A 25875-nucleotide genomic window follows, 5' to 3' on the forward strand; every position below is an offset into this window, starting at 1 on the left:
TGCTGTTTGATGTCTTTCCATGTGTGTCCTTGTACACATGTGCACTTGAGTCTGCAGAATCCATTCCTGACGGTGGACTTGTGGGCCAAAGTAGTGTGCATTGAAAGTGTCGATGGACAGTTGTCCGCTTGCCCCCCCAGCAAAGTTCACATTGTTTTTGCCCATCGTTGTGTCCGCAGCGCCAGCTGAACGATCGGACCCCTCTCCCCTGCCAGAGTGCTGAACTGTTTGGGAAGTAAAGCAGTTGGTCCACAGCAGCACTAGTCACGACAGCCGAAAGGTGAAACAGCAAACAAAGGGGGTCTGTCCATCCAGCAGAGTACGATTCGGCCGTGGAAAAGAATGAAACACTAGCACGTGGTACAACACGGATGACCCTTGAAACCAGGGTGCTTAGGGAAGGAAGCCACACACAAATGGCCTCAGAAAGTAGATGAGTGGTTGCCAGGGCAAAGGGAGGAGGACATGGGGAGTGACTGCTCCACGGGTACAGGGTTTCCTTTTGGGGCGATGAAAACCGTTCTGAAACTAGGTGGCAGTAATGGGTGCACAGCATTGTGGATGTGCTTCATGCTACTGAATTGTACGCTGTAAGCAAATGGTTAAAATGGTCAATTTTATGCTAGATGTGCTTTACCGCAATAAAAAAGTCAATAGATAGCAGCCAGAATATTACTTTTATTGTTGATCAAGCTGAGTGTATGGCTTACAAGTGAGCCCCAGACTGCCTTGCCAGGTGGTCCTGGGCCTAGGACAGGCCCCAGCCCCGCCCTGGGCTCTGGAGGAGCAGAGCAGGATGAATGGCAGCTTGCTCCCGAGAGGAGAGGAGGGGAGGGGCCTGGACCACCCACTCCAGTTCCTCGTTCTCCGCTCACTGCGCTCACTGCGCTCACTGCCGACACACACACGTCACTTAGCCGGGTGGGAGTGAGGGGGGAGGCAGGCCTAGCGCCGTTTTGCTAGTGAGCATCCAAGAAGCATTTCTAGGAATGGCAAAGAAGTGTTGGCCCCACAACAAGCAAGTATGGTTCAGTGAACAAACGCATGGGCCCCACTCCTCTTCTGGGGCCTGTCGTGACAGGCCCTGGAGCCCTCTGCCTGCTTTCTTTTGGAGAGAATGGTCCAACCGGGCGTTAGAAGTTAATCCTACCTGGGATGGACAGAATCCAAAAATCCCCTCCTGGTCCCGTCCACCCCTGTTCTTTATTTCAGCTCCAATTTGTGCAAAGCTTCCATTCCCAAGCGGTCTCTTACCAGACCGCTGAAGAATTTAGAGTTTGCTAGTCCATCCAACAGCAGTTTTGAGGGAGACCTTTGTTGTACTCTGAATTTCCTGGTCCAGGTCGTGAACCTGTCTTCTAGAAGAGTGGCCCGCGGCAGGGCCATGTGAAGATTTTTCATTATGGAAAGAAAGGGTTCGTACTCATTTAGCGCCTCCATGTTTACAAGCGCCTCCCATGTACCAGGCACTGTGCTGGAATGAGTCAGCCGAAGACCTTGGCCTTCTCATAGTTTGGGGAGAATCTGGGGTCACTGTTCCAACAGGGAGGCCAATGGGGCATGTAGGAGGGCAGTTTGGGGAGGTTAGGCCAGAAGAGGGCTTTGGCAAACATAGAAGCTGTAGTCTCAGAAATCTTTGTAATGTGTTTCTGGTTACACTTTAAAAGGAGGAATGTGGCATAATCCTGAGTTAGACCAAGAAGTTCCCCCGTCAGCCATGTCTGGAAGAGGAGTTCAGCTGGGGCAGGGTTGGGGGGACCAGAAGCCCGACTACAGATGCTTTGGGGGCTACTGTCATAGGGAGCTCTCCAGGGAGCTGCAAGTTCGCGTTTACAAGTGTTTAGAGCAGCCTTTCCTTGTATGTCCCCCAGGAAATGAGACTTTGGGTACCCCCCATGGAAAGAGCCCCAGGTTTGGTCTGTGGACGTCTACATAAGGAATGTCTCCTCTTCTCCCCTTGAAGATTGACAGGGACCTCAGAGCACCAAAGGCGGTGAGGAGATTTACAGAAATTATGCCCATATTTTCCTAAAAACGTGTCTATGGAATCCTTTTCTCTCTGTAGTACCTTGCTGCATAGAGCCGTGCGTGTTCCTTCTTAAGATCTTGTCTTGCAATTTGTGTGGGCAAAGAGTGGTCAGTCACCGTGAAAACCATCCTTGCAGCTCTTTCACTGTCTCTACGTCTGGCGGTGGTTTAAGTTTTGGTTTTGGACTCACTTCTTTGTGTTGGTTGAGCACCACCTGTTGACTGTTGAGCTATTACAGAAATCTGGGATGCTGTGATACCAGTTGTATATTCTGACCTCCTGTATATTTGTGCTGAAGTTTGGCCAAATTTGACATAAACGTCAAGGAAAAGTGAACCATTTCAGCAAGCGAGGAGGAAGAAGACGAGAACCCCAGACTGCCCCCGTCGGATTTGGTTTCTAGCCTGTAGGGTTTGAGCTCCCTCTGTATCATCATACCTCTTCATCGTAAGTGATTGAAGCTGTCAGCATGATCTGGCCTCTTTGAGAAGGTGGTCTTATGCACATGTCACTCATTTTCTGTTTTCTTCTTCTTTTTTTTAATGTTTATTTATTTTTGAGAGCGAGAGAGAGAGAGAGCGCGCACACACGCGCGTGCAGTGGGGGAGGGGCAGAGAGAGAGGGAGACACTCTTATGGGCTCAAACTCATGAACCGCGAGATCGGACGCTCAACCGACTGAGAGACCCAGGCACCTGTGAGTCATGGGTATTTTCTTTAATTTTTTAAAAAAAATTTTAATGCTTATTTGTTTTTGAGAGAGAGCGTGCGTGCGCAGTGGGGAGGGGCAGAGAGAGAGGGAGACACAGAATCCGAAGCAGGCTCCGGGCCCTGAGCTGTCAGCACAGAGCCTGACATGGGGCTCGAGCTCACAAGCTGTGAGATCATGACCTGAGCCAAAGTCGGACGCTCGACCGACTGAGCCATCCAGGCGCCCCTCAGTCACTTTTTCTTCACAAAGCAGGGGTAAGGGTCTGTTTGTATTTAAGCCAATGGTTTTGCGGGGTTTTTTTAAGTTTATTTATTTTTGAGAGAGAGAGAGAGCAAGAGCGAGCAGAGGAAGGGCAGAGAGAGGGAGAGAGAGAATCCCAAGCAGGCTCAGCTCTGTCAGCACAGAGTCTGTCGGGGGGCTGGAACCCACTAACCGTGAGATCAGGACGTGAGGCGAGACCAGAATTGAGTCGGATGCTTAAGCATGGATGCAGCCACCCAGACGCCCCACCCAGTGGTTAGTTCTTAACGGACACTGCAGGACACCAGAGGTTGTTCTCTTCTCTGGGGTCCTTCCTCGTTTGCATTGTAACCCTTCTGGGTTTCTGTCCTCAGCAGCCCTCTGTGCAGGTGGCCTTTGAATCCCGGGCTTCGGTAAGAGGAAGCTGTCAGTTATAGAAAAAGTGGGGTTTTTTTTTCCCCTTAAGAAAATAAAAAAAAAAGAGGGAGTTTTCTAATTGTTTTTTTCCCCCTGGAACCACCTGCCTGGCTAGATACTAAGTTGCTGAAAGATCTTGCAGAGGAGGGGAGGGAGGGTTGGTTTGCCAAGCGGAGGGACCTAATCTACTCTGCTCCCCAGCCCGGTTTAAAGCACCCTGCATGCCTCCCCCGGCGCTCCGCCTCGTCCTGGAGCTCCCCACCAGGCGTGTTCTGGCTCACGTCAAGGCTGTCACAGGCAGGGGCCACTCGCCACCTTGTGGTTTAGCCCAAGTTTTCTGAGCCTCCAGGCCTTGGCTGAGATGTCACCGCCTTCAGAAAGCCTCTTCTGACTGCTCTGACTGGGTTGGTTATAAGGCTGTGTGCTACCCCAGCCCTCTGTCCTTCTTTGTGACCCTCAGCACCTTGTATGCTCCCCAGGGGCGGGGCCTCATTTCCCCATCTGCCCCTTTCCTCTGCTCGTAGCGCTCGCCCTTCTCAAATGAGGGAATGAGACCCAGTTCCTGCCTTCAAAGCGCTTGGACAGGGCTGACCTCTGCCCAGGTCTTTGTTCACTGGTATTGAGGGTGGGCCCATGGGTGTCACTTTTTTCCTCCTGTGGGGAAGGAAGAGCCACGTGACAGTGGTGGCAAACGCGAAAGAAAGAACGTTTCAAGTCAGGGGGTGTTAAGACTCGGGCTTTTCAGAAGTAACTTGGAGATGGCTATTAATAACATATTTTGCTTTAGGCTTACCAGTTATATGTGTCTAAGTGTATATGTGTACATACATACGCACCGTCACTTAATCCTTATGCACATACTCTGGAGGAGATGGTATCATCCTGAGTTATGATTATCCAGCCGTCAGACAGGTTACCCAACTGCAAAAGCTGCCCGGTGCACGTGTGATGCAGCCGAGCCTCCAGCCCTGGCCACTGGCCCTGAGTGCAAGTGGACCACTCGGAGCTGGGTTAGGAGCGCCTTTGGACTGGGGACAGGCAGCAAGGAGGGTGTGTGACAGGTTTGAAACCTCTAACCCTTTGAGCTGAGGCTGCTGCTGTCCGTCCCTCCGATTCTTACAAGGGCGTCCTGTGATGTTTTCTCTCTGCGGATCGTAGCCTTCTGGCCTGTGTGATCTGAAGCCTGGCTCCCTGGGGTGAGTGGGGGAGGCTTGAGGTCTTTGCCAGGCGCACAGCCAGGGGCTTTGCTTTATAAGCCAGGTTCTCGGGTTCCGGTAAGTCTTACTGTTTGGGTGCCGTCTCTGGAGATACCTGTTGTTCTTCCTCACAAGGTCTTTCTGAGTTGGCTCAGCAGAAGAGGCAGGGCTGTGGCTCACAGGTAGAACCACCTGAGCCCCCTCGGATGTGGACCGAATGGCGCCTTGCACGCCTCATGCCTTCTGAAAAAGGGAAACCCTGTGTCAGCCACCCAGAGGTGGCTTCTATCTTAGCACTTGGGAAACTCAACTCTCCGAGAAGGCTGTGCCAGGTGGCGCGCCTCGCCTGCTGTTAGCTTGGTGTGTGGGGCTCTTTAACTCATCCGGCGGACAGTTATTGCCTGAGCCCCTGCTGTATGCCAGGTTCTCCGCTGGGTGCTCAGGGTGATGACGTCTCACGGGCTGCGTGGAGGTGTGGGTGTAGACATTGCTTTGTGGAGGGGAGCTCAGTGCCGCCTTTGAGTCTGAATGGTGCTCAGGGAGCCCTGAAGGGGTCAGCAGCAGCCTGGGGGAGGCCAGATGGTATTGCAGCAGCGTGTTAAAGGACGAGCAGGTGGGAGAAGGAGCTCCATGAAGAGTGAAGACCGTGTGTGCACAGGCCTGGAGGCAGGAGAGGGCCCCACAGGCTCTAAGGCCAGTGGGACACTTGTGTGCCTGTATTGTCAGTGCCTCCTGGGGACTGGTGGCAAAGGAGACGGACCAGGTTAAGGGAGCTCGGCTTTCATTCAGTCGCCAGCAGATTTCCTTCTTTCTTTTTTCGCCCCGGCCTTACTGGGTTGTAATCGACATGCAACATTGCACAAGTTTCAGAAGATGCACAACGTGATGGTTTGCTATATTGAAAAATCAAAAGATTCTTAATTTTTAATTATGAAAAATTTAAAAGACCTGTGAAAGCCAGCAGCCTAGGGCAGTGACCACATACCCATCCTCCCACTGCAGACTTCGCAGCCGCAGCCAGCCCTGCCTCCCCTGCGAGCCGCGGACACCATTGCTGCCACGCACACCTCCCCCTTCCCTGCTGCTGATCCCTTTGAAGAAATCCCGGAGTGACGTGTGTATTCTCTCCAGCCTAACCTGTGGCTTGTGATAGATTACTCTAGGTCTGGAGTGCTGGGGTGGCACTTTGTGATTTTGTTTCATTTTCAGAGGAACCACTAAGTTTCCCTTCTTGGTCTTGCCTTTCAGTGGGAAGTTGGTGTCTCCAAAGTGGAAGAATTTCAAGGGCCTGAAGCTGCAGTGGAGAGACAAGATACGGCTCAATAATGCCATCTGGCGGGCGTGGTACATGCAGTGTGAGTGCTACTTGGCCTTCCGGCAGGAGGGGACCGCGGGGGCCCCAAGGTTCTAGCACCTGGAAGCCTGTGCACCTCGGGTCCCCAGAGCCCACTTTCCAGACATTGTGCCTCAAAAGGAAGCCTCTCTTGGGCAGTCTGCAGCAATAGGAAAACCGAGCCGGATCCTCATGAACTGGATTCTTCTCGGCCATCAGGCATGGGGAGCCAGTCATGGGGTCATGTAGTTGCCTATAATCTGCAGGAGACAGACGTGTTAGCCAGTTGCTCACGGCGTCACGTGCCCACTGTTAGGTTAGGCGCTTGGGCCCAGTGTTGTAAAGGCAGAGGAGGAAGGAGGGGTTAGTTCTTTTCCGGGGAGTCAAGGAGGGCATAGCAGAGAGTGACATTCAAAGAGTCAGGGAACAGTTCCTATTTTCAAAGAAGATGCAGACCCAGGCCTCGTTCCGTTTCTAGCTGGCTTTCGTGCAGGTAGATCCTGTGGCCTCTGTAGGAGATCCGCGTGCTGGGGGCATGCTTGGGTTAGGCTAGCATTTCTCTTGATAAGCCAGACTGCCTACCTCACCTATGAGTTACAGATTCTTTTCCTTTATTCTCTGAAATCTCATTTTCGAGGGAAGGAGGGCCGCACCTTGAGGGGCATGTGGACAGAGCGGGCAGGGGTTCCTTCAGGGGTCTTGGTCATAGCAATGATGTCTCCTCGTTTCTCTGCCCAGATTTGGAGAAGCGCAAGAATCCCGTGTGCCACTTCGTCACTCCACTAGATGGCTCTGTTGAAGTGGATGAGCATCGCAGGCCAGAGGTACTTGGCCCTGGACCATTAGTAGCTGGAAAGGATCCTCCCTCATCAGGAGGAAGCAGCTCTCCCAGGGCTGGGAATAGGGGGTGGATTCCGCAGCGGGGGTTCAGGGAAAAGGTCTAGCCTTGCTGCCCTGGCCGCCATGGTGTCCTCGCAAGGACGAGGATGTGACAGCCCACGGGACTCCCCTCTTCTCTGGCTGGGCTGACCTGAGGACTAAGGGGTTCTCTCCCTGGGACTTACCCTCAATGTTGGCATTTCTCTGGACGTCAGCAGGGAGGGATTTGGTCTCCTTACAAGACAGATTATCTTCAACAAAGAATGATCTCAAGGGGCGCCTGGGTGGCTCAGTCGGTCGAGCGTCTCTTCTTTTTTTATAAAAAAAAAAAAAAATTAATGTTTATTTTTGAGAGAGAGAGTCAAGCGGGAAAGGGTCAGAGAGAGGGAGACACAGAATCTGAAGCAGGCTCCAGGCTCCGAGCTGTCAGCACAGAGCCCAGCGCGGGGCTTGAATCCACAAACTGTGAGATCATGACCTGAGCCAAAGTCGGACATTAACCCACTGAGCCACCCAGGCACCCCAAGTGTCTGACTCTTGATTTCAGTTCAGGTCGTGATCTCAGGGTCATGGGATCGAGCCCCATGTCAGGCTCCACACTGAGTGTAGAGCCTGCTTGAGATTTCTCTCTCTCTCTGTCTCTCCCTCTCTCTCCCTCTCTCTCCCTCTCTCTCCCTCTCTCTCCCTCTCTCTCCCTCTCTCTCCCTCTCTCTCCCTCCCTCTCTCCCTCTCTCTCCCTCTCTCTCCCTCCCCCCCTTCCCCCCTCTACTCCTCTCCCCAGCTTTTATGCGTGCATGCGTGCTTTCTCTCTCAAAAAATAAAATCCTTAAAAAAAATGACTTCAAGATCTTTATATGCTGAGATAGGAAGATGCTGAAGAAATAGTAAATGAAAAAAAAAGTTGCACAACTGTATTTTAGTAACTTTATGTTAATTTTTTTTTTTAATTTTTTAATTTTTTTTTTTTTAACGTTTATTTATTTTTGAGACAGAGAGAGACAGAGCATGAACAGGGGAGGGGCAGAGAGAGAGGGAGACACAGAATCTGAAACAGGCTCCAGGCTCTGAGCCGTCAGCACAGAGCCCGACACGGGGCTCGAACTCACGGACCGTGAGATCATGACCTGAGCCGAAGTCGGACGCTTAACCGACCGAGCCACCCAGGCGCCCCTGTGTTAATTTTTTAAAGTGTGTATCTAGAGGTGCCTGGGTGGCTCAATTAAGTGTCTGACTTTGGCTCAGGTCATGATCTCACACTTTATGGGTTTGAGCCCGCGTTGGGCTCTGTGCTGACAGCTCAGAGCCTGGAGCCTGCTTCGGATTCTATGCCTCCCTCACTCTCTCTGCCCCACCCATGCTCGTGGGCACGCACGTGCACTCTCTCAAAAATAAACTTTAATTTTTTTTAATAAAAAAGAATAAAGTGTATCTATGTGATTGCGGGTGTGTAGGAAAAGTCTAGAAGGATATACAGAAATCCTTTATTGGTGGGTACTTCTGGGAAGGAGGATTACAGTGAGGCAGGTACCCTTTACACGCTTCTGCATTGTTTCAATGCTATCCAAGCACATCTCACTGTTTGGATGGAATGGGAAAAATTAGAAAGTAACCCAATGAAAGACCCTTTTGAGCTGTGGGGTGTGTCTGATATTAGACAATATTAAGGAATATCATTTTGTTGGGTTTGGTGATAATACTGTATTATCCACTGTGAACATTCTTCACTGTCAGAGAGACCCACAGTGAAGTATGTTTGGGTGAAATTAAGTGGGTCTTACGATACCTGGGACTCGCTTTAATATACTCCAGCCATAAACAAAAAGCAATCTGAAAGCGAGGCCGGCTCTCTGAGGCAGTCATGGTTTCTTTGTTGCCAGAGCGCTTCAGGGATATCTTGGAAGGGGCTCACGTGCATGATGGGAAGGTTGAAGTAGCTACTCTTGGAGTCACTTTCCACCTAAAACTTCTGTCATTGGCCGTTTGTTTTCACCCTTCGAAAATGTGGCAGGGTCTCCTGGATCAGGCATTCACTGCTACCCCTGGCTCTCTCTCTGGGGCTCTTCCGGCACCAGGACGGAGGGCCCTCTCCCTCTCCCTCTCCCTCTCCCTCTCCCTCTCTCCCTCTCTCTGTCTCCCCCCTCCCCCCCATCTCTCTCCCTCTCCCCCCACCATCTCTCTCCCTCTCCCCCGCCCAAGCACTCTCTCTGACCCACGCTCCAATCCGGACCCTTAGGAACCATGCTGCCGAAGCTGCCCTTGGTCATCTGAGGTCGTGAAATAAAAGCACGTCCTTAGGTAGAGGCTGGTTGTAGCACCGGAGAGGCGGGACACGTCGGCGAATGAGGTTGTAGGCGCGTGGCAGGGCCCTCTGAGCCGCGCTGCCCGGGGCTGACTTCCGGTGTCAGACACATCTCTGTCTTCAGGTCGAGTTCTGCCGTTCAGCCTGGATGCCCCTCTTTTGACCGTGACCTGCCTCTCTTCACAGGCCATCACCACAGAAGGGAAGTACTGGAAGAGCCGCATTGAGATCGTGATCCGGGAATATCACAAGTGGAGAACCTACTTCAAGAAAAGGGTACCCGGCTTGGGCTCCGAGAAGAGCGTGTGCGGGAAGCCCCCGTAGAGGAGGGAAGGACCGAAGGCCTGTATCCGGACGCTGGCCCCCGAGGTCGTGGCTCCATTGCTGCTCCCGTGGCAGCCAGTGGTCTAGCCCAGCCCGAGCGGTGGACCTGCTTCGGTCATGTTACCTGTGCTCTCAGTTTCTCCCGCTGTGAACCGGGGCTGTTTATTCCACAGACGCTGGTTGGGAATCTCGTCTCTGCCCGGCGTGGGCCTGGCGATGGCAGAGGGCAAGACCCCTCACAGGCCTCCCAGGGAGAGGAGGCCCGGATGGTTCTGGGAGGAGAGGCCGAGGGCCTCGTCCCCTCCCCGGCCCCCGAGTGAAGCTCTTTTCTCCCCTTTTCTCCGCAGCTGCAGCAGCACAAGGATGAGGACCTGTCCAGCCTGGCCCGGGTGAGTGCGCGGCGGGGCCGGGAGGACCCGCAGAGGAACCCTCCTCTGAAGGGAAGCGGCGATGATGTGGGCCCCACGGTGAAGCCCGCAGCCGAAGGCGCTAGGGACACAGGCTGTCCCTGCGGCTCCAGGGGAGCCACGCCCCTTCTCACACAGAGGACATGCAGGCTAAGGGAACAGGCCAGTTCTCCCTGCTCACCCACCGCCTCATCTCTCAGAGCAGCCCTTGCCGCTGCGTAAACTAGGGTAGCGCCTCCCTGCGCGATGGGATTGGGAGTTCTGAGTTCACCGGTCCCCTGGGACTTGTCCTTCCCCTTCTGTTGACGGTAGGATGATGACATGCTTTATTGGCACAAACGTGGGGACGGATGGAAGACCCCGGTGCCCATGGAGGAGGACCCACTGCTGGACACAGACATGCTCATGTCAGAATTCAGCGACACCCTCTTCTCCACACTTTCCTCTCACCAGCCGGTGGCCTGGCCCAATCCCCGGGAAATAGGTAACCCACCTCCGGATCCTTGGCTTCCAACACGCAGCTGGTGTCCTTCTCTGCCAGCCCCACCCCCGGGGCCCCCAGGGCAGGATTTGCCTCAAGGCCATCTCTTAGCTGCTGGGCACCACTTATTTAGGGCAGGCTGCCAGAAAGATTGGCCAGTGTCACTGGCATCTGAGGGTCACATGCACTGAGAGCGTGGGGACTGCAAATGGGCCTTCCTGGGCAGCTGTCATGCCTGTGGTGCCACTGTGAGAAGACGGTGGGGATTTGGTCTGAATCAGTTTGCCGTTTCTGATACTGTCCCCTGAGCGGAGGATCTGTGCCTAGGCCGAGTGACAGGGCCTCTGACTCACTGTGAAGAAAATCAGGTATTCCTGGGCATGACCTTTTACCTGGCAGCATTCAGGCATCCAGTTACCCTTCAGGGAAGAGCCCACAGACCAGCAGTTAGAACCAGGGATCTCTGCATAGCTGTTCTGGCACTTGTTGGGATACTCACTTCGCTTTTCTTACAAAAACTCACTTTCTTTCCTGCCTTCTGAAGGGGGAGAATAGCCATGAACTCACAAGAAGGTAGAAATTCCAGCCATCTCCCTGCACTCCTCCTTGGAAGAATCTGGAGTGTGAACAGGGCCAGGAGGACCCGTTCCAGGCCCGTTACGTGTTCTTGCAACATTGCCTGAGAAGGCAGAATGATGCCTCTGTCTCCTTTCTGATTCTTGCAGCACATCTGGGGAATGCCGACATGATCCAGCCGGGGCTCATCCCCCTGCAGCCCAACCTGGACTTCATGGACACATTTGAACCTTTCCAGGGTGAGGACCCGGGGCAGGCTGAGAGCATGGCTGCCGGGATCTCCTTTTGCCCAGGACAGAGCACACTGGTGCTTCCCCTTCGTGGAGGGGACTGTTAGAATGGGCAGAGGGGAAGACTTGGAATTTTTCCAGAACTACCTTTTTTTTGGTAGTAGTCGCAAGGTCTGGGAAGCTTTTCTGCCACACGGTTCTCTCTCAAGGGAATCGCCATTGTCATTCCTGCGGTCTCAGGTCCTCAGGTTTGCCCAGAACCGTAAGCAGTCCTCCCTCTAGGCAGCAGAGGGCGCTGGCAACGCAGCCACCTCCCAGCAGTGTCCTGCAGTTAGAACTGGGCTCGTAAGAGCCCACGAAACACCAGGCCTGGGAGTATTTCAGAGCCCACACTAGTTGCCAGCATGAGCGGTTCCAATCAGAGGGCCTCTTTCTGCAGAGTTACCTCAGGGGGGAACACCCTCAGGGGGGAATGCCATGGCATTCCTCTGGGTAAGATGGGGCTCGGTGCCCTGTTCGCTTGGATCTTAATTCAAGGATGTGATGGGCACACGGAGCTCAAAGGCCCCCGCTGTTGTCTTTCAGACCTCTTCTCTTCCAGCCGCTCCATTTTTGGTTCCGTGCTGCCTGCTCCTGTCTCGGCACCTGCACCAGATCCCAACAGCCCACCTGCTCAGGTATAGGGAGTGGGGGCAGGGGGGCCGAGGGCCAGGCTAATAAGTAACCACACAGTCATAAGCAACACACTAGAGCTTGCCAGATCTAGGGCTGAACACACAACTAACGCATAAAGAAGCTATTCTGGCCCTCCTCGGAAGCACGCAGAGATATCCAAGAGGGGAGAGAGACTGTCCGTAAGCAGGCGCCCCTGCCTAAGGCTGCACATAACCTGAGCTCTGTTCTGACCAGTTTAGAGAGGATTAGCAAAGAAAAACGTGGATCGCTAATAAAAACAAGTTCTGTGTATTTCTCTTACTTTCTACTCAACAATTAACAGTAGTTGGTTATCGGGTGCTGGGGCTGCAGAGCCGAATGAGGGAGGCATGGCTCTTTGCCCTCAGGGGCTCTCAGGCTGGTACCCGCATCCAGTTAGACACCAGAAACCTGGCCCCATCTTCTTCATCTGGCTCTGGGAAGAAGTTCTTCTGTAGAGACTGAGATCCTGACAATTGATTCCTTATAGCGTTTCTCTTTTAGGAAGAGGTGACCTCTGGAAGTTGATACGTGAAACTGCCCTGGGGGAACCCCATGAGCAGCTGTGATCCAGGCTGCCTCTGCTCTGTAACAGAAGATGGCAGGGACTTTGGGGGGACCCCTGCTGGACTTCAGAAACAAGATACTCCCAGGCCTAGAGCCAACTGTGTGCAGACAGTCGCTTTGTCTGAGCTCTGTGTTATCATTTAGTCCCTAATGGAAACAAGACCCCTGCGGATGCCTGGGGAGACACAGCTCCGTTCCCCCCGGTTAGCAGCCGTGGGGACGGGAACCATCGCCTTGTCCCTCCGTCCGGAGGTTCTGCTCAGGCGCCCACCACACGTTGTTGGACTTTGTGGTGTGTTGTACCGGGAAGTGATGGCAAGTTGTGTGATCCAGCACTTTTCCTTCCTTTCTCAGGAGAGCATCCTGCCAGCCCCTGCTCTCCCCACCGTGAACCTCCCTGATGGCCTCATTTCGCCTCCTGCGGCCACCACCCTAGATCCTACGGACAGGCCGGGATGCGATCGAGCTCCCCGACCTGGAGACCCCTTTATCCAGCCTACAGACTTCGGTCCCTCTGCACAGCCTCTGAGTGTCCCCCAGCCTTTCCTCCCGGTGTTCACCATGCCCTTGCTGTCTCCCAGCCCTGCCCCGGCGCCTGCTTCCCCTGCTCTGCCGTTAGCCCCACCCCCGGCCACTGCCTTGAGCCCCCTGGCTCCACCCGCCTTCCTACAGCCGAAGTTTGCTGGAGCCAGCAAGTCACCCTCCGTCATCACGCACACGGCCTCCGCCACCCTCACCCACGATGCATCTGCCACCACCTTCAGTCAGAGCCAGGGCCTTGTCATCACAACCCACCATCCCACCCCCTCGGTGTCACCCTGTGGCCTGGCACTGCCTCCAGTCACCCGGCCTCCAACCGCTGGGCCGTCTCAACCGTGTTTAACTTTTGTGCAACCCAAACCGGTCTCCTTGACTGGGGGGAGGCCCAAGCAGCCCCCCAAAATAGTGCCTGCTCCCAAACCTGAGCCCGTGTCCTTGGTATTGAAGAATGCTTGCATCGCCTCAGGTAAGTCAGTGGAGGGAAGCCAGAGCCTGGTCTCCCCTTCCTGAGGAATATTTCCCTGTCCCCGAGGCTTGCAAACTTGTCACACACGCACACACGCACGCACACACACACACAGAGTGATGTGAAAGGAGTGTTCTGATCTGCATGTGTGTGATCTAGTCTCATGTATACCCTCTGTTGTTCTTTTAAAGTTAGTCTCAACCCAGTTTGAAAAAGCATGGTCCGGGTGATCTATAATCCGTCCTAGGTCTATAGGTCTATAATCTGTCCCCTTCAAGGAGAAGTTACAAAACAAAGGTCAGGTACCCTTGTGGTCTTGTCTCTCCTGTGGTGAGGAGAGCAACGTCTAAGCAGCAACAGGGGCTATGCTTCTCCTGGGGAGCACTGTGCAGTGGGCCTGGGCCTGGGCCCAGCAGGCCGCCCGTGGCTCAGGGACACCACCCTCACCTTCTTGTTCTGGCAGCTGCCTTTTCAGGACAACCTCAAGCAGTGATTATGACATCAGGCCCTCTGAAGAGAGAAGGGATGTTGGCTTCTACTGTGTCGCAGTCCAATGTGGTCCTCACGCCTGCCTCCATCGCCCGGGTGAGAGGGCTCTGGACAGACCCTCAGCATCCTTATAACCGCAGTGTGGCCCTGTTCTTGGGTGATCCTCACCCAGCATGACTATAGTTGGGGGTGACCTCTCTCTCTTGTGTCACTCAGGCTCCTGGAGTCACGGAGTTCCACAGTGGCATCCTGGTGACAGACCTTGGCCATCCCACGAGCAGCCAGCCAGCCCCTGTCTCTCGGCTCTTCTCTCCAGGCACAGTGCAAGAGTCCCTGGTGAAGGGCGAGCAGGCCTCTGCCACGGGTTCCAGTGAGTGTGTGCTCCAGCCGGAGCAGTTGGGACTTCATGGGCCAACTGAGAGCTCCCACTCCTGGGTCAGGGAGACCGCCTGTGGGCTTCCCTAGGTTTGGGGCTGGACTCACAGGATGTGCAGTGACATTTTACAAGCCCGATAGCGGCCCAGGCTAGGAAGTGCTCGGCATTGTGCCAGATCATCCACAGCAGCAGAAAGGCGGCAAGCGTGTGCAGTGTTGGCAACTGATGCACTCGGGGGACCACCGTCCCTGACCTTTAGAAAGGCCTGGCTCTGAGCTGCCTGTTCTGATCCAGAAAGGGGACCGAAGAGTCCTTGTCCGCAGTTTCCAGAAAACAGAAACCACCCAGCCTTGTCTACACATCAACGTAGTCATCCCTTAGTTTTCAAGAACCTCCCATCTGCTGAACCCATTTCCACAGCGTGGGCCTTCCATTGGCCAGATGGTCGGGGTAGAACTGATTTTGCCCAGCGAAGAGCTGAGAAGCCAGGGATAAACGATTTGCCCGAGGCTCTGCCGCTCATGGTGGGGGTAGAACCAGAACCCAGGCTCCTTCCTTTCAGATGCCACATCAGAGGGGGAGACCAGAGGTGCCTTCTTGTCTTAAGTAAAAGCAGGGCGTGGCTGCTCCTGGAGCTCTGTGTAAACGGTTGTCTTTTCTGAACAGGAAGACATGAGGAGGAGAGATCTTTGCTCACAGAGATCAGACAGTACAGGGACTTGTCCAAGGAGGATTGGAGGAACAAGGGCCTCCAGTCCGGAAAGATAAAGACAAAGACAAAGACTATGAGTCAGGCCCCTACAGTGATGTAAGTTAGGGCTCAGGTAGTGGCCTCTTGTCCTCTGAGGCACAGAACCCTGGGCGCCAGAGCCGTGGGGGGAGTTCTGCCTGAGAGAGCACCACAGGGAGATCGGTGCCACGGAAAAGAGTGCGCTGAGTGGGGCAGCCCCAGGGGCTCAGAGGGACTCCTGAGAGATGCCAGTGACCAGGACGTGGCTTGTGTGGGAGTAGGCAGGATTGAAGAAAGTATAAGAGAACGTATGTGTAGCGTTGAGAGAACAAAAATAAACAGGTACCTGGGCACTTGACACACAGGGTAAGAACCAGAGCCTTACAGATGCTGCGGAAACCCCAGGTTGCCTCCACGTGGCTTTTTAGGAAATTGGGTTAGCAGTCACACCTCTCCTCAAAACTCTCCGTGTCCCCCAAAACCTGTGGCTGGTCAAGCTCAGACCGTGTTCCCACTCCATGTCCAGCCAGCCTTCTTCAGGCCTTGTCCACACCTAACAGAACCCTCCTTGAGGTGTTGGCAAGCATTTCTCCCGTTTTTGCTCTGTGGTCGCCGTGGGAGGTTCTGGATGGGTTTCCAGGGTTTGGGATTTGCAGGGGTTCCTTTCATGGGTGAGGACGGTTCCAGCTGCTGTAGCCGGCCATGTTCTAAAAGGAGTCTCTGTTCTTCTCAGGTCGAGATTGCCCAAACTCAGGGCAGGCCTCTCCATGTGCTTCAGAGCAGAGCCCCAGTCCCCAGTCTCCCCAGAACAACTGCTCAGGGAAATCTGCAGACCCCAAAAATGTGGCTGCTTTAAAGGTATCACAGGTCTCTCTCGGGTCTTGATTTCCTTGGAGGGTTGGGGAGGAAAGGAGAATATCAAGGGGCCACTGGGGCAGCTGCGTCCCTTACTAGGGACACAGAGGAAAGGAGGACCACGCACTTGGCTGGTGCTCACCAGGCTGGGGTGTAGCATCAGGAGCCTGGACGTTTGCTACTTTAACCTCGAGATCAGGTCCCCTCTTCCCATTCCCCTACCTACCAGTGAGGCCTGAGCCCCGGAATCAGCATCGAGCCCTGTAATGTGCCGGGAGGCCGCAGCTGGGAACTGGGTCCGTGGAGGAGGGGTCCGAGGGTGACTGGGAGGTGCCGACCAGCAGCAGTCGTGGCCCCTGCCGAGGTGCTCCATTCTGCAGGGAGGGGAGGTGGCCTTACAGAGCACCGCATCACAGTGACCCTTTGATTCCCCAGCAGAACCGGCAGATGAAGCATATTTCAGCTGAGCAGAAAAGGCGCTTCAACATCAAGATGGGCTTTGACACCCTTAACAGTTTGATCTCTAATAATTCCAAGCTGGTGAGTGGCGTTGGGTGGGTGGGAGCCGCTTCATTGGCCTCGGTGCCGGGTGGACAGGCAGGGTCGCCGTGGCCGCTGCGGCTTTGACCCCCGCCGCCCCTCCCACAGACCAGCCACGCCGTCACGCTGCAGAAGACCGTGGAGTACATCACCAAGCTGCAGCAGGAGCGGAGCCAGATGCAGGAGGAAGCCCGGCGGCTGCGGGAGGAAATCGAGGAGCTCAACACCACCATCATGTGAGACTGGGAACGCGGGGCCCGGGGCTGGCGCCTTGCGCTCCTGTGTGCGTGTCACAGAGGCCCCGTCACCCGTAGCCGCCTCTCTGGTGCAGCACTCTGGGTTTTTGTCATCCTCCTCCTTCCGAGGCGCCCCCCTCGGGCCTGCCGTGGCCGACAGCGGGCCGGCCCTGCCTGTTCGGTGCCCCGGGTCCAACTTTACCGCCAACCGCTCTGAGCTGCCTCTGATTCTGCCTGTCGCAGCTCCTGCCAGCAGCTGCTCCCCGCCACGGGAGTCCCTGTCACCCGGCGCCAGTTCGATCACATGAGAGACATGTTTGACGAGTATGTGAAAAGCCGGACCCTGCAGAATTGGAAGTTCTGGATTGTATCTTTGGGTTTTCTTGCCTCTCCCACCCCCCAGCTGTGGGTAGGCTGAAACAACAGACACTGACAGCCCAGCGATTTTAGAAAAAACCCACATAAATGGTTGTCGTTGGGCTCATCCAACAGGCGGTGCCGGCTTCCACCTCGGGCGAGGGGCCTGGCCAGGGCCGTGGCGTGAAGGGAGTCGGTCGTCGGTGACCGTCCCGGCTCACGGCTTCCTGGGGAGGCAGAACAGGCCCGGTTTGCTCTCTCGGTGCCTGGGAAGTAAAGACACTTGGTTGCAAGGAGCTAAAGCCGCTTGTAGAGGCAATCCTGTAGGAAGGAGCTAGGGTCTCATCTGACACCTCCTGGCAGCCGTCTCAGTCCTTGGGGTAACTTACTTAGGGAGGGTGAGTACTGCCCCTGTGATGGATGAGAAACCAGGGTTCACGAACGACCGAGTGGCACAGTCAGGATTTGAAACCAGCTCCCTCGAGGCTGTTGTCTGGGTTTGGGCCACGTGGCCTCTGATGCTGTCATGAGGCACGTGCACCTGAGCGCTGGGCTCTGTCTCTGGGGCCAAGGCGCGCCCGCACTCAGCTTCCAGATGTCAGCAGGGCCCCTCTGGGGGACAGCTCCTGCCTTGTCCGTACCCTTCCAGCCACATCTCTGCCTCAGACGGTCTGCACACGTGGGAGGTTGGCCACGTGCCTCCACCTTGTTACTGACACACTGAGAAGACAGTTGTTTGGGAGCAGAGGATTTTATCTGCTTTATTTGCACTCTGAGGGCTGGTTTTGAAGAGAGGAGGGATGACAGACACCGGCTCTGTTTCCTCTGCTTTGCCTGGCTGGCCCAGCCTCCCTCTGCCCTCATCACTGGTGGAGCTGGGTGACAGCTGGGATGGGCCAGAACCTCTTTAGGAAAACGGCACGTTCCTCATTGGGCTGAGGCTTGGACCGCAGGCACTCATGGCTCAGGTCAAGGAGAAAATGGAGCTCATTGCCTTCACTAAGCTGATTGCCTAGGATGGTTTGGGAGACCTACGTGGAATGTGACTAAGAGCCAGCATGTGTGTTTGTCACCAGACACAGGCCTCATCTATCTCTAGACAGACAGCTTCCACCATTTGGTCTGCGGCGTGCCTCTCCTATTCTTGCCGGTATACGTAAAGACCGTTGGTTTTCATGTCGTTGCGCCAGGACCCCGTGCCACACCAAGCAAACCTCTCAGTCCCTGCCTCTGGCCTGCTCAGTGGTCATTAACCTGTTGCTCAGTTCCAGTTAGATGGGAGCATTTTAGGGGAATGTAAGGGTGCGTCTTAACCTAGATGTCTGCCTCTCATCCGCTGTCTGTACAGTCACTTGCCCGCCCCGGGGGAATTGATCATGGGCAAGCCTGTAGCTGGGCTTCATTCTCCCCACCCTTGGTTACATGTTTGCTGGTCCTCCTCCTCGCTTACGTTTTCTTTAACCCACGTGCAATGCAGTTCAGTATCATCATCAAGCCGCTGTTTGAGTCCTTCAAGGGGATGGTGTCCACCAGCAGCCTGGAAGAACTGCACCGGACGGCACTGTCCTGGCTGGACCAGCACTGCTCCCTGCCCGTCCTCAGGCCAAGTGAGTAGGGGCTGCATGGGGGCCGAGGCGCCACGGGGGCTTGCCAGCCCCTGCACGACAGTCTCGGAGAGAGGAGGGCCTTCGCTGCAGACAGCGCTGTAGCCAGGCCAGGCTCCACCGCGAGCAGCCGCTCCAGCAGGGCCGGGAGCGCGGGACGATGCTGTGTAGGAGGCCCCGAACCGGAATGTGCCAACCGCAGGGCGGGGGCAGAGCCCCTGGCGCCTCTGCTTGGCTTCCTACCATCCCTGGGTGTCACCGTGCTCAGGTCCAGCTTGCGTTTACCGAGCACCTGCTGTTCACCAGGCCGTCTCGGGTGCTTTTAGATTTTTTCCCATTTAATTCTTGTAACTAACAAGGCGACGCCCACACGTTGAGGTTATAGAGGGGTGATGTGAAAACAGGTGGACATACAGGAACGGCTTGGGATTCTCTGCCCGTCTGCAGGATAGGAGGCATGATTCGGAGAGTCACCCTAGGGCCAGAGAGGCTTTGCTGGCATTCGTCCCTCAGTTTGAGCTCAGCGCCTCTGCTTTGGCGGGCGTGAGAATTACCACACGGGTCGTATGTGTAACACCTTGCGTGCCGTCCGTCGGGCTCAGAGCTGCCGTGTGTGCCTGTGTCCCCGGGCTAACCTTCCCCTTTCTTCCAGCGGTGCTGAACACCCTCCGGCACCTGAGCACCACCACCTCCATTCTGACAGACCCGTCCCAGCTGCCGGAGCAGGCGGCAGAGGCTGTCACCAGAATTGGCAAGAGATCGGGGGAGTCTTAGCGCCTAGCAGGCACGTGGCCGCGCAAGATGCCTCGAGGCTCTTCCCTGCCTGCGGAGAGGATGCTGCGCCCCATGCCTCTCCTGATGCGGAGCTCAGGGCCCCCCTCCAACTCCGCTGGCCCACCGGGCCGCTCAGAACACTGTGCTCAGGTCTGAAGCAGGTTCGGGTCCTGCCAACAGCAATAGCCCATCTTTGGGAACCCCTTGCTGTGAACTCTCACTCAGCGACCTCAGTCGTGACCTCCCCTGCCCTCGGGCAACCCAGACAGAGTCCTGTCCTGCTGGCGGCCTGCCAGGCCCATGGTGCCGGTGCAGGGAGTAGATGGGACAGAAGGGGCAGGGCCTGCTCCTGTGAGCTATAAGAGGCATATGGTTCCTTTCCGGTTCTGTCCTCAGACTGAGAGATACTCGCTCCTGTCACCCCTGGGTACTCGGACGGCTCCGAGTGACTCCTGTGCCACTCTGACATGCCCACGGGGCAGGTGGAAGGCGTCTCTCTCCCTCCCTCAGACTCTGACCTTGTAAGTAGGTTTGGACGGCTGCTCAGGCTTGCGCACGGTAGGCCGCCTCCCACCGCACGAGCCACCAGGGAACCTCAGAACCCGTGTGCACAAGTGGTGGGTGTGAATGCACGCGGGACAAGAAGGAAAGCACGAGCAATGCAAAGCTGCCGCCCGGGCGGCACTGTGGTCTGGGAGTGACTTCGTTCTGCCTGGTGTTGTGATGGCCACACGTCGCTGACTTGAAACCGTGGCAGGGACTCGGGTGGGGCCTCCTCGGGCATCGCCTCACTGCATGGCCCTCGTTCTCCACTTGCTTCCAAGCCGTAGCCTCGGGTAAGCCAGCAGTGTTCCGTGGATGCGTACAGCCCCCAGGGTGGAGCGTCTGAAAGTCCAGACTCCACGGTGCCGTCATCGGTCCGGTCATCTTGGCCGGATTGTTGAGCCAGGAGCCCCAAACCGTAACAGTTCTCGGACCAAAGATGTCACCACACCCAAAGTCTGTCCTGTCTCGTGTTTGGAGGAAGAAATTGAGTGTTGACAGGCAGAACTCTGAGGCAGCCAGCCTTCGAGCTGTCTCTGGGCACCTCCAGATCAGGCAGTGAAGAGCTACACTCATATTTGATCAAGGTGGAGGGATATCGGGGGGCCATGGCCTGCTTCCAAACATGGGAACTGCAGCTGGGGCGTCCAGGCCCGTCCTCTTGCTGTACCTGTCGGAGGACCGCAGACGGAAGGGCGGGCGCTCACTCTAACACTCAGGAAGCCCAGCCCAGGGTACCTTCTTGTTGAAAGAATGTGCTTCTGACGTTCTGCTGTGAAGTTTGGAGGGTTAGTGAACTTCCCATTCAACCTCTGTCCTCCCGGCCAGAGATGGAGCCTGGGCGGTGCTGGGCAGGCTGGAAATCCTGGGGCGAGCTTTGCAGGGGCTCCGAGGGCTGCCTCCTGAAATGTGGGTCCATTTGGAGGCTCCCACTGCTTCCTGGAGGCCCGCTGAAGGCGCTCGGGGGCAGCCAGCCCTGCCTCAGCCTCAGCTGATGGAGAGCAGAGGGGGCGTCCTCTCCCTGCTGCCGTCGCTGCCGCGGGTCACCGACCAGCCGCCTGTTCCCTCATCTGTCCTTCAGCCTCACAGAAGAGCAGCCTGGCGGCATCCCTCAGCCTACAGCGGAAAAACGTGTTTACAGGCCTTCCAGATCACTTCCCTCAGGGGTGAGCACACAAAGCTGGGCTAATCCTTAATATCCACTGGGAGGTGGTAAGAGAACTTGCCCTTCACCCCAGGACAAACGTGAAGTCTCCCTTCAAAAGGGAGAAGACCACCACGGTAAGAACTCATTACGGTCAAAAGGAAAACCACATGATGTCCCCAGCTATGAGGGCTCGTGGAGGGTCATGAGCTCAGTCCCTTCCACAGTTCCTGTGCCTTTGTAAACCACGTGGATGGCCACAGTGCTTGGCCCACCAAGACCTCTCCTGAATTAGCAGCCTTCCAAGCACCCCGTGCTGGGAGTCTTTTTTTTTTTTTTTTTTTTTTTTTCTTTAACTCCGTGGGATATAAAATTGGCCTCCTGCTTCTTTGGCCTACCTCTCCTCCTCTCCCTTTTGCTGAATTGATGTTCATGTTTCTGTTTTGTTGAATATTTAAGGCTGTTGGTCACGTGAGACTTTGAGGTGTGTGTGTGTGTGTGTGTGTGTGTGTCCTAGCAGACTGTTAACTAGATGCATGTTTTTGTTTCGAGATAATTACTTAAATCCATTTCTCTTGGTGCTCACAATTACCACGGCTGTAGGGCCACAAAGCTGTATCTCTTCTCACAGACACGATTGTTTCTTGTCCCAGAATCATTTCTTATTTTGGAATCTTGCTCAATGAACATGGCCAGAGGGGCCCAGCCAGTGTGCAGGGACAGCGAGACCACTCTTCCAGCAGCCTCCAGTGGATGCTGACCATGGGGCTGTGCTTTGTTTACGCTCATTTTCACCCCTGCTCCTGCCTCTACTCCCAGAAAAGAAACATTAAAATGCTGACACTTTGGAGAATTAGAAAAACAATCTGAAAAGGGGGGGGGGGGAAGCCCATCTGGCACATAAATCTGAAAAGCATTTCTGTGAAATCTTTCTGTGCCATCAGTTCCCTTCACACTGCTGCGTGCTCTGTCACAATGAATGGGACATGGAGGGACAGGGCAGGTGCCGCCGTGGGGCTTTCTGAGACTTGGCGGGCTGTCCCTCCGTCTCTGGCCTCAGGTGGTTCTGCACCAGCAGTCACCCTTCACCCACCCAGGATGCTTCAGCCCGTGCACCCTGGCCGCCGTCCAGCCGTTTTTCTCACACTGGAGCACTGGTCCCAGCATCAGACGTTAGCGTTGATGAGATGCTAACAGGCATCACGGGCTCTTGTCAGGAGGAAGGAACCCCCAACGCCGCCCTGTTCCTGGAGCCTCTGCAAGAAGAGGTCGCCCATGTGTCCTTGGGCACCCGGCTTCCTCGGCTTCCTGTCCTTGTGACCTGACCCCTTCCCCTTGGTAGAGGTTGGGCCTGAAGGTTTTTCTGTTCTGGCCAATAGAAAGATAAACCTAGACTGTGAGGGAGCGTGGCACCCCACGGTGGTGCCGGCCCCCTTTGTCTCACCCCAGGTGAGGGTGTGCAGTGGTGAGTGACCCGAGAACTAGAAGAACGAGAAGTGGGTTTGTGGTTTCCAGGCTCACAGGCTGTCACAGTGTAGCTGAAGCATGCATCTGCATGGGGCCGGGCTATTCTCAACGGTCTTTACCCGGCTGCTCACGGCCCCGCATGCCGGGTGCAAGCTGGCCCTCGCGCTCTTCTCTGTCTGGTGGGAAGTTACCTTTCCCTAGAGATACCCTGCTTCCCATTACACACTTTGCCAGTGGTGACACCCGCCGGCCGCTCACCGGGATTTAGCTGTGCCAAGTGTTCCTGCAGTCGTGGTCTCGTCGAGGGAGCTGGGTGCCCTGATGTGGGCACCATGGCAGCCGTGGGCCATAGTCTGTGCCACAGTGTCCCAGTGCCTCGTACGTTCAAGAGAATCTTCACCACGTCTGAACATGGACAAAGGGAGAGGAGGGTAGGGCTAGAGAGTGGAAGAGCTTGGACGCTCAACACGTTTGTACCGTTCATTAGTAGTCTCCTTGGCCTTGAACCCGTCTGATCGGAGAGGCTGCGGGATCAAGGAGAGGCCTTAGGACCTACCGTGCACATCCACAGCTGCTCCATTTTCTTTTCCTTCCGAGGACTTGGCTTTCCTGGCTCATCACACGGGGGTTCTGTTTCCTTGTCGGGGTTTTTGCGAAAATCAGCCTTTGAGAAAAGAAAAGGGAACTTTTCATGTTGAATGTTGGCTTTGACTCTGTGTGTGTGTGTGTGTGTGTGTGTGTGTGTGTGTGTGTGTGTGCGCGCGCGCGCGTGTGCGTGTGCATGTGCTTGCACAAGCCTGCCTGCGTGCATTTACTTAATGGAATTTTATTTTTGTGAAATTCCTTCCCAAATATGTAGCAAAATTCACCTCCATCTCCCAGTCAGACTTTTGGTGCCATAGTCAACCCTGGGCATCACTCATTTGAAGAATTCTTTTCTGGGTTTCTGAACAGAGGTGTGCTACTCGCAAGGCTTGAGGTTCTGGAAGGCTAGGAGACACTGACACATTTTTCCATAGAGTTTACGTCCTACAGTTGAAGGGTCTGAAGGGCTCTGGCTCAGGAGACGTGACTCCAGGCTGTGTCTCTCCCAAGGGAGCTTGAACACAGCCCGTCCCCTACAACGCCCTGCTCTCTCTGTACCCGAACCTTCTCGGACAGCCCTCAAAAGGAAACCGGATTCATCTACTCACTTTGTAACACCACGGCTGAGCCACCATGTTCTCTTCCTAGTGTACCTGGCTCGTTTTTTCTGTTGTGAGCTCTGGTGATTGTGTCAGGGCTCCATTAGGAGGAAGTTTCCTCTCGTGGTCTGAAAAACAAAACCGGAGAAGAGCCTTGTTAATCAGAGGCTCCCTCAGGCCTGCGCCATCCAGAACACCATCCCTCATGCTCCGCTGTTGAGAAGCACGTTTCCACCAGCTGTATTCAACACTACAATGCAGTTTTAAAACTATATTTGCATCCGAGACAATAAAAAGTTGTATTTTTTTGAAAAGCCTGTGACATGTGGTCTTAAATGGTACTCTGTTGGGCTGTGGAAGAGATGATTCAGGGAAATGGGAGCCAAGTGATGCCAAGACGGGCTCACTCATTCTAACCTTGAGGGATGGGTGCAGCCTACGGTGGAGGCCTTGGCGGCGAGAAGAGAGGCCCGAGGTGGGCAGGGGTTCCTGAAGAGAGGCTGCTGGAAGGGCCTGTGACAGAAGCCCAAAATGACCAATTCTTCCCATGAACTCTCCAGAGCCTCGTGTTCCAGGCCTTTCCCAGGTGGACGGAGCTCAGTGGTGCTTGTACAAGCTGCCCATGTCCCCATCGGGAACCTGGGCAGATGGCACCCGGCCCATGCTGTTGAACAGGGTGGTTGTGAGGTTCACATAAAATCACATCAGGGTGTGCAGTCACCCGTGGAGCACTGGACTTAGTATAGTCGGGGCGCCTGGGTGGCTCAGTCGGTTAAGCATCCGACTTTGTCTCAGGCCATGACCTCGCGGTTCGTTTGTTCGAGCCCCGCGTCGGGCTCTGTGTGGACAGCTCGGAGCCTGGAGCCTGCTTCCGACTCTGGGTCTCCCTCTCTCTCTGGCCCTTCCCCTCTCGAGCTCTGTCTCTCTCTCTTTCTCTCACTCTCAAAAACAAACAACCATTAAAAAAAAGAAATTAAAAAAAAAAGTATAGGTCATCATCAGAATGGCTAACACTGGCCCCAGGGCTGAAAGTCTTCTGAGTCGTGGTGATGGCCCCAGGGAGCTGTGGTCTCCCTGCTGACCATGGACCCAAAACCATAGGTGGAAAACGCAGGGAAGTTGAGCAGCAAAGATGTCCCGTTGCCGTGCTGAGAAGACTTTGATGATCTGTGTTTAATTTAGAAGCTTCTCTCTTTTCCATACCATCTTCCTGCGTCCCCCACCGCAGTCACTTGTGCCTGGAAGGTGACCCAGTGAGCCAACCAACTCGTGCTACCTCTTGCGGGCGGCCTAGCTCCCGTACGGAGCTGCCAGCCTGTCTCACCAAACGGCTCAGATCTGAATCTCTGACTAAAATGCTGTGGGTTGATACACCGGCTCTTGTCTGATCAAACCTGATGCCTCCCCCAAAGAAGAAGTCTCAGTGACACAAAGCAAGATTTTAGGTCTTGAGAACAGGAGGCCCTAGAAAGAAGTGAGTGGTTCTCAGACTCCTCTGGGCTGAAGAAACTCAATTTCCATTGAGCAACAGGTGTCTGCTTTGCTCTTTTTAAGTTTTTGAACGCAGCTCCATGTCATGTGTGGAATCTTGAAAGATGCTTGGGACGGGGTGCCATCTGACTCTTGATTTCAGCTCAGGTCATGATCTCATGGTCATGAGATCCAGCCTCAAGTCCGGCTTGGCACGGAGCCTGCTTGGGATTCTCTCTCCCTCTCTCTCTGCCCCCTCCCTCTCTTGTGCACCTGCACTCTCTTCGTTCTCTCAAAATAAATGTAGACTTTTGAGGAAAAAAAAATGCTAGGGACATAATTCGGAGAAGAGGGTTAAGTTTCGATAGGCTGGGAGAAGGGAGACAGAGCGAGCAGAGGGAGTGAGGCCAGTGTTCTAGAGACTTCTTTCGCATCAGGCTCTGGGCTCCATGGGGCATGCGTGCCCCTGGATAGTTCTCAACCTGGTGGTGTTGCTATTCCCATTTCATAGAAGAAGAAATCAAAGTAGTTGACAAGATATTAAGGCCACATGGACCAGAGAAGTCTAAAGAACCATTTTATTTCTTACCTTGTAAATAGCCTCTCCACCCACCAAATGGGGAGGATTATCCTTGACTTGTCCTTCCCCTCCCCTCCCCTCCCCTCCCTCACCTCTCCTAATGCCAAGTCTGGTCAAGTTCATCTTTTAAATCTCTTC

General features: G+C 54.8%; 1 protein-coding gene across 2 annotated transcripts in view; it reads left to right on the forward strand.

Moving 5' to 3' along the window:
- The window catches only part of MLXIP (MLX interacting protein), a 56535-nt gene extending 36511 nt beyond the window's left edge, over positions 1-20024 (forward strand). The window contains exons 2-17 of one of the 2 annotated variants that reach the window (XM_058691329.1): positions 5842-5948; positions 6665-6750; positions 9291-9380; positions 9776-9817; positions 10148-10319; positions 11042-11131; positions 11708-11799; positions 12737-13388; positions 13852-13973; positions 14094-14247; positions 15717-15841; positions 16274-16378; positions 16487-16614; positions 16858-16981; positions 18449-18578; positions 19228-20024. In XM_058691329.1, the coding sequence (XP_058547312.1) occupies positions 5842-5948; positions 6665-6750; positions 9291-9380; positions 9776-9817; positions 10148-10319; positions 11042-11131; positions 11708-11799; positions 12737-13388; positions 13852-13973; positions 14094-14247; positions 15717-15841; positions 16274-16378; positions 16487-16614; positions 16858-16981; positions 18449-18578; positions 19228-19349 (2341 nt within the window). In that variant the 3' untranslated portion in view covers positions 19350-20024. The remainder of the gene's footprint in view (positions 1-5841; positions 5949-6664; positions 6751-9290; positions 9381-9775; positions 9818-10147; positions 10320-11041; positions 11132-11707; positions 11800-12736; positions 13389-13851; positions 13974-14093; positions 14248-15716; positions 15842-16273; positions 16379-16486; positions 16615-16857; positions 16982-18448; positions 18579-19227) is intronic. The other variant, XM_058691330.1, reaches the window with a different exon arrangement.
- Positions 20025-25875: the final 5851 nt, after the last annotated feature.

Source organism: Neofelis nebulosa, chromosome 11 (genome assembly GCF_028018385.1).
Source record: "Neofelis nebulosa isolate mNeoNeb1 chromosome 11, mNeoNeb1.pri, whole genome shotgun sequence".
NCBI lineage: Eukaryota > Metazoa > Chordata > Mammalia > Carnivora > Felidae > Neofelis > Neofelis nebulosa.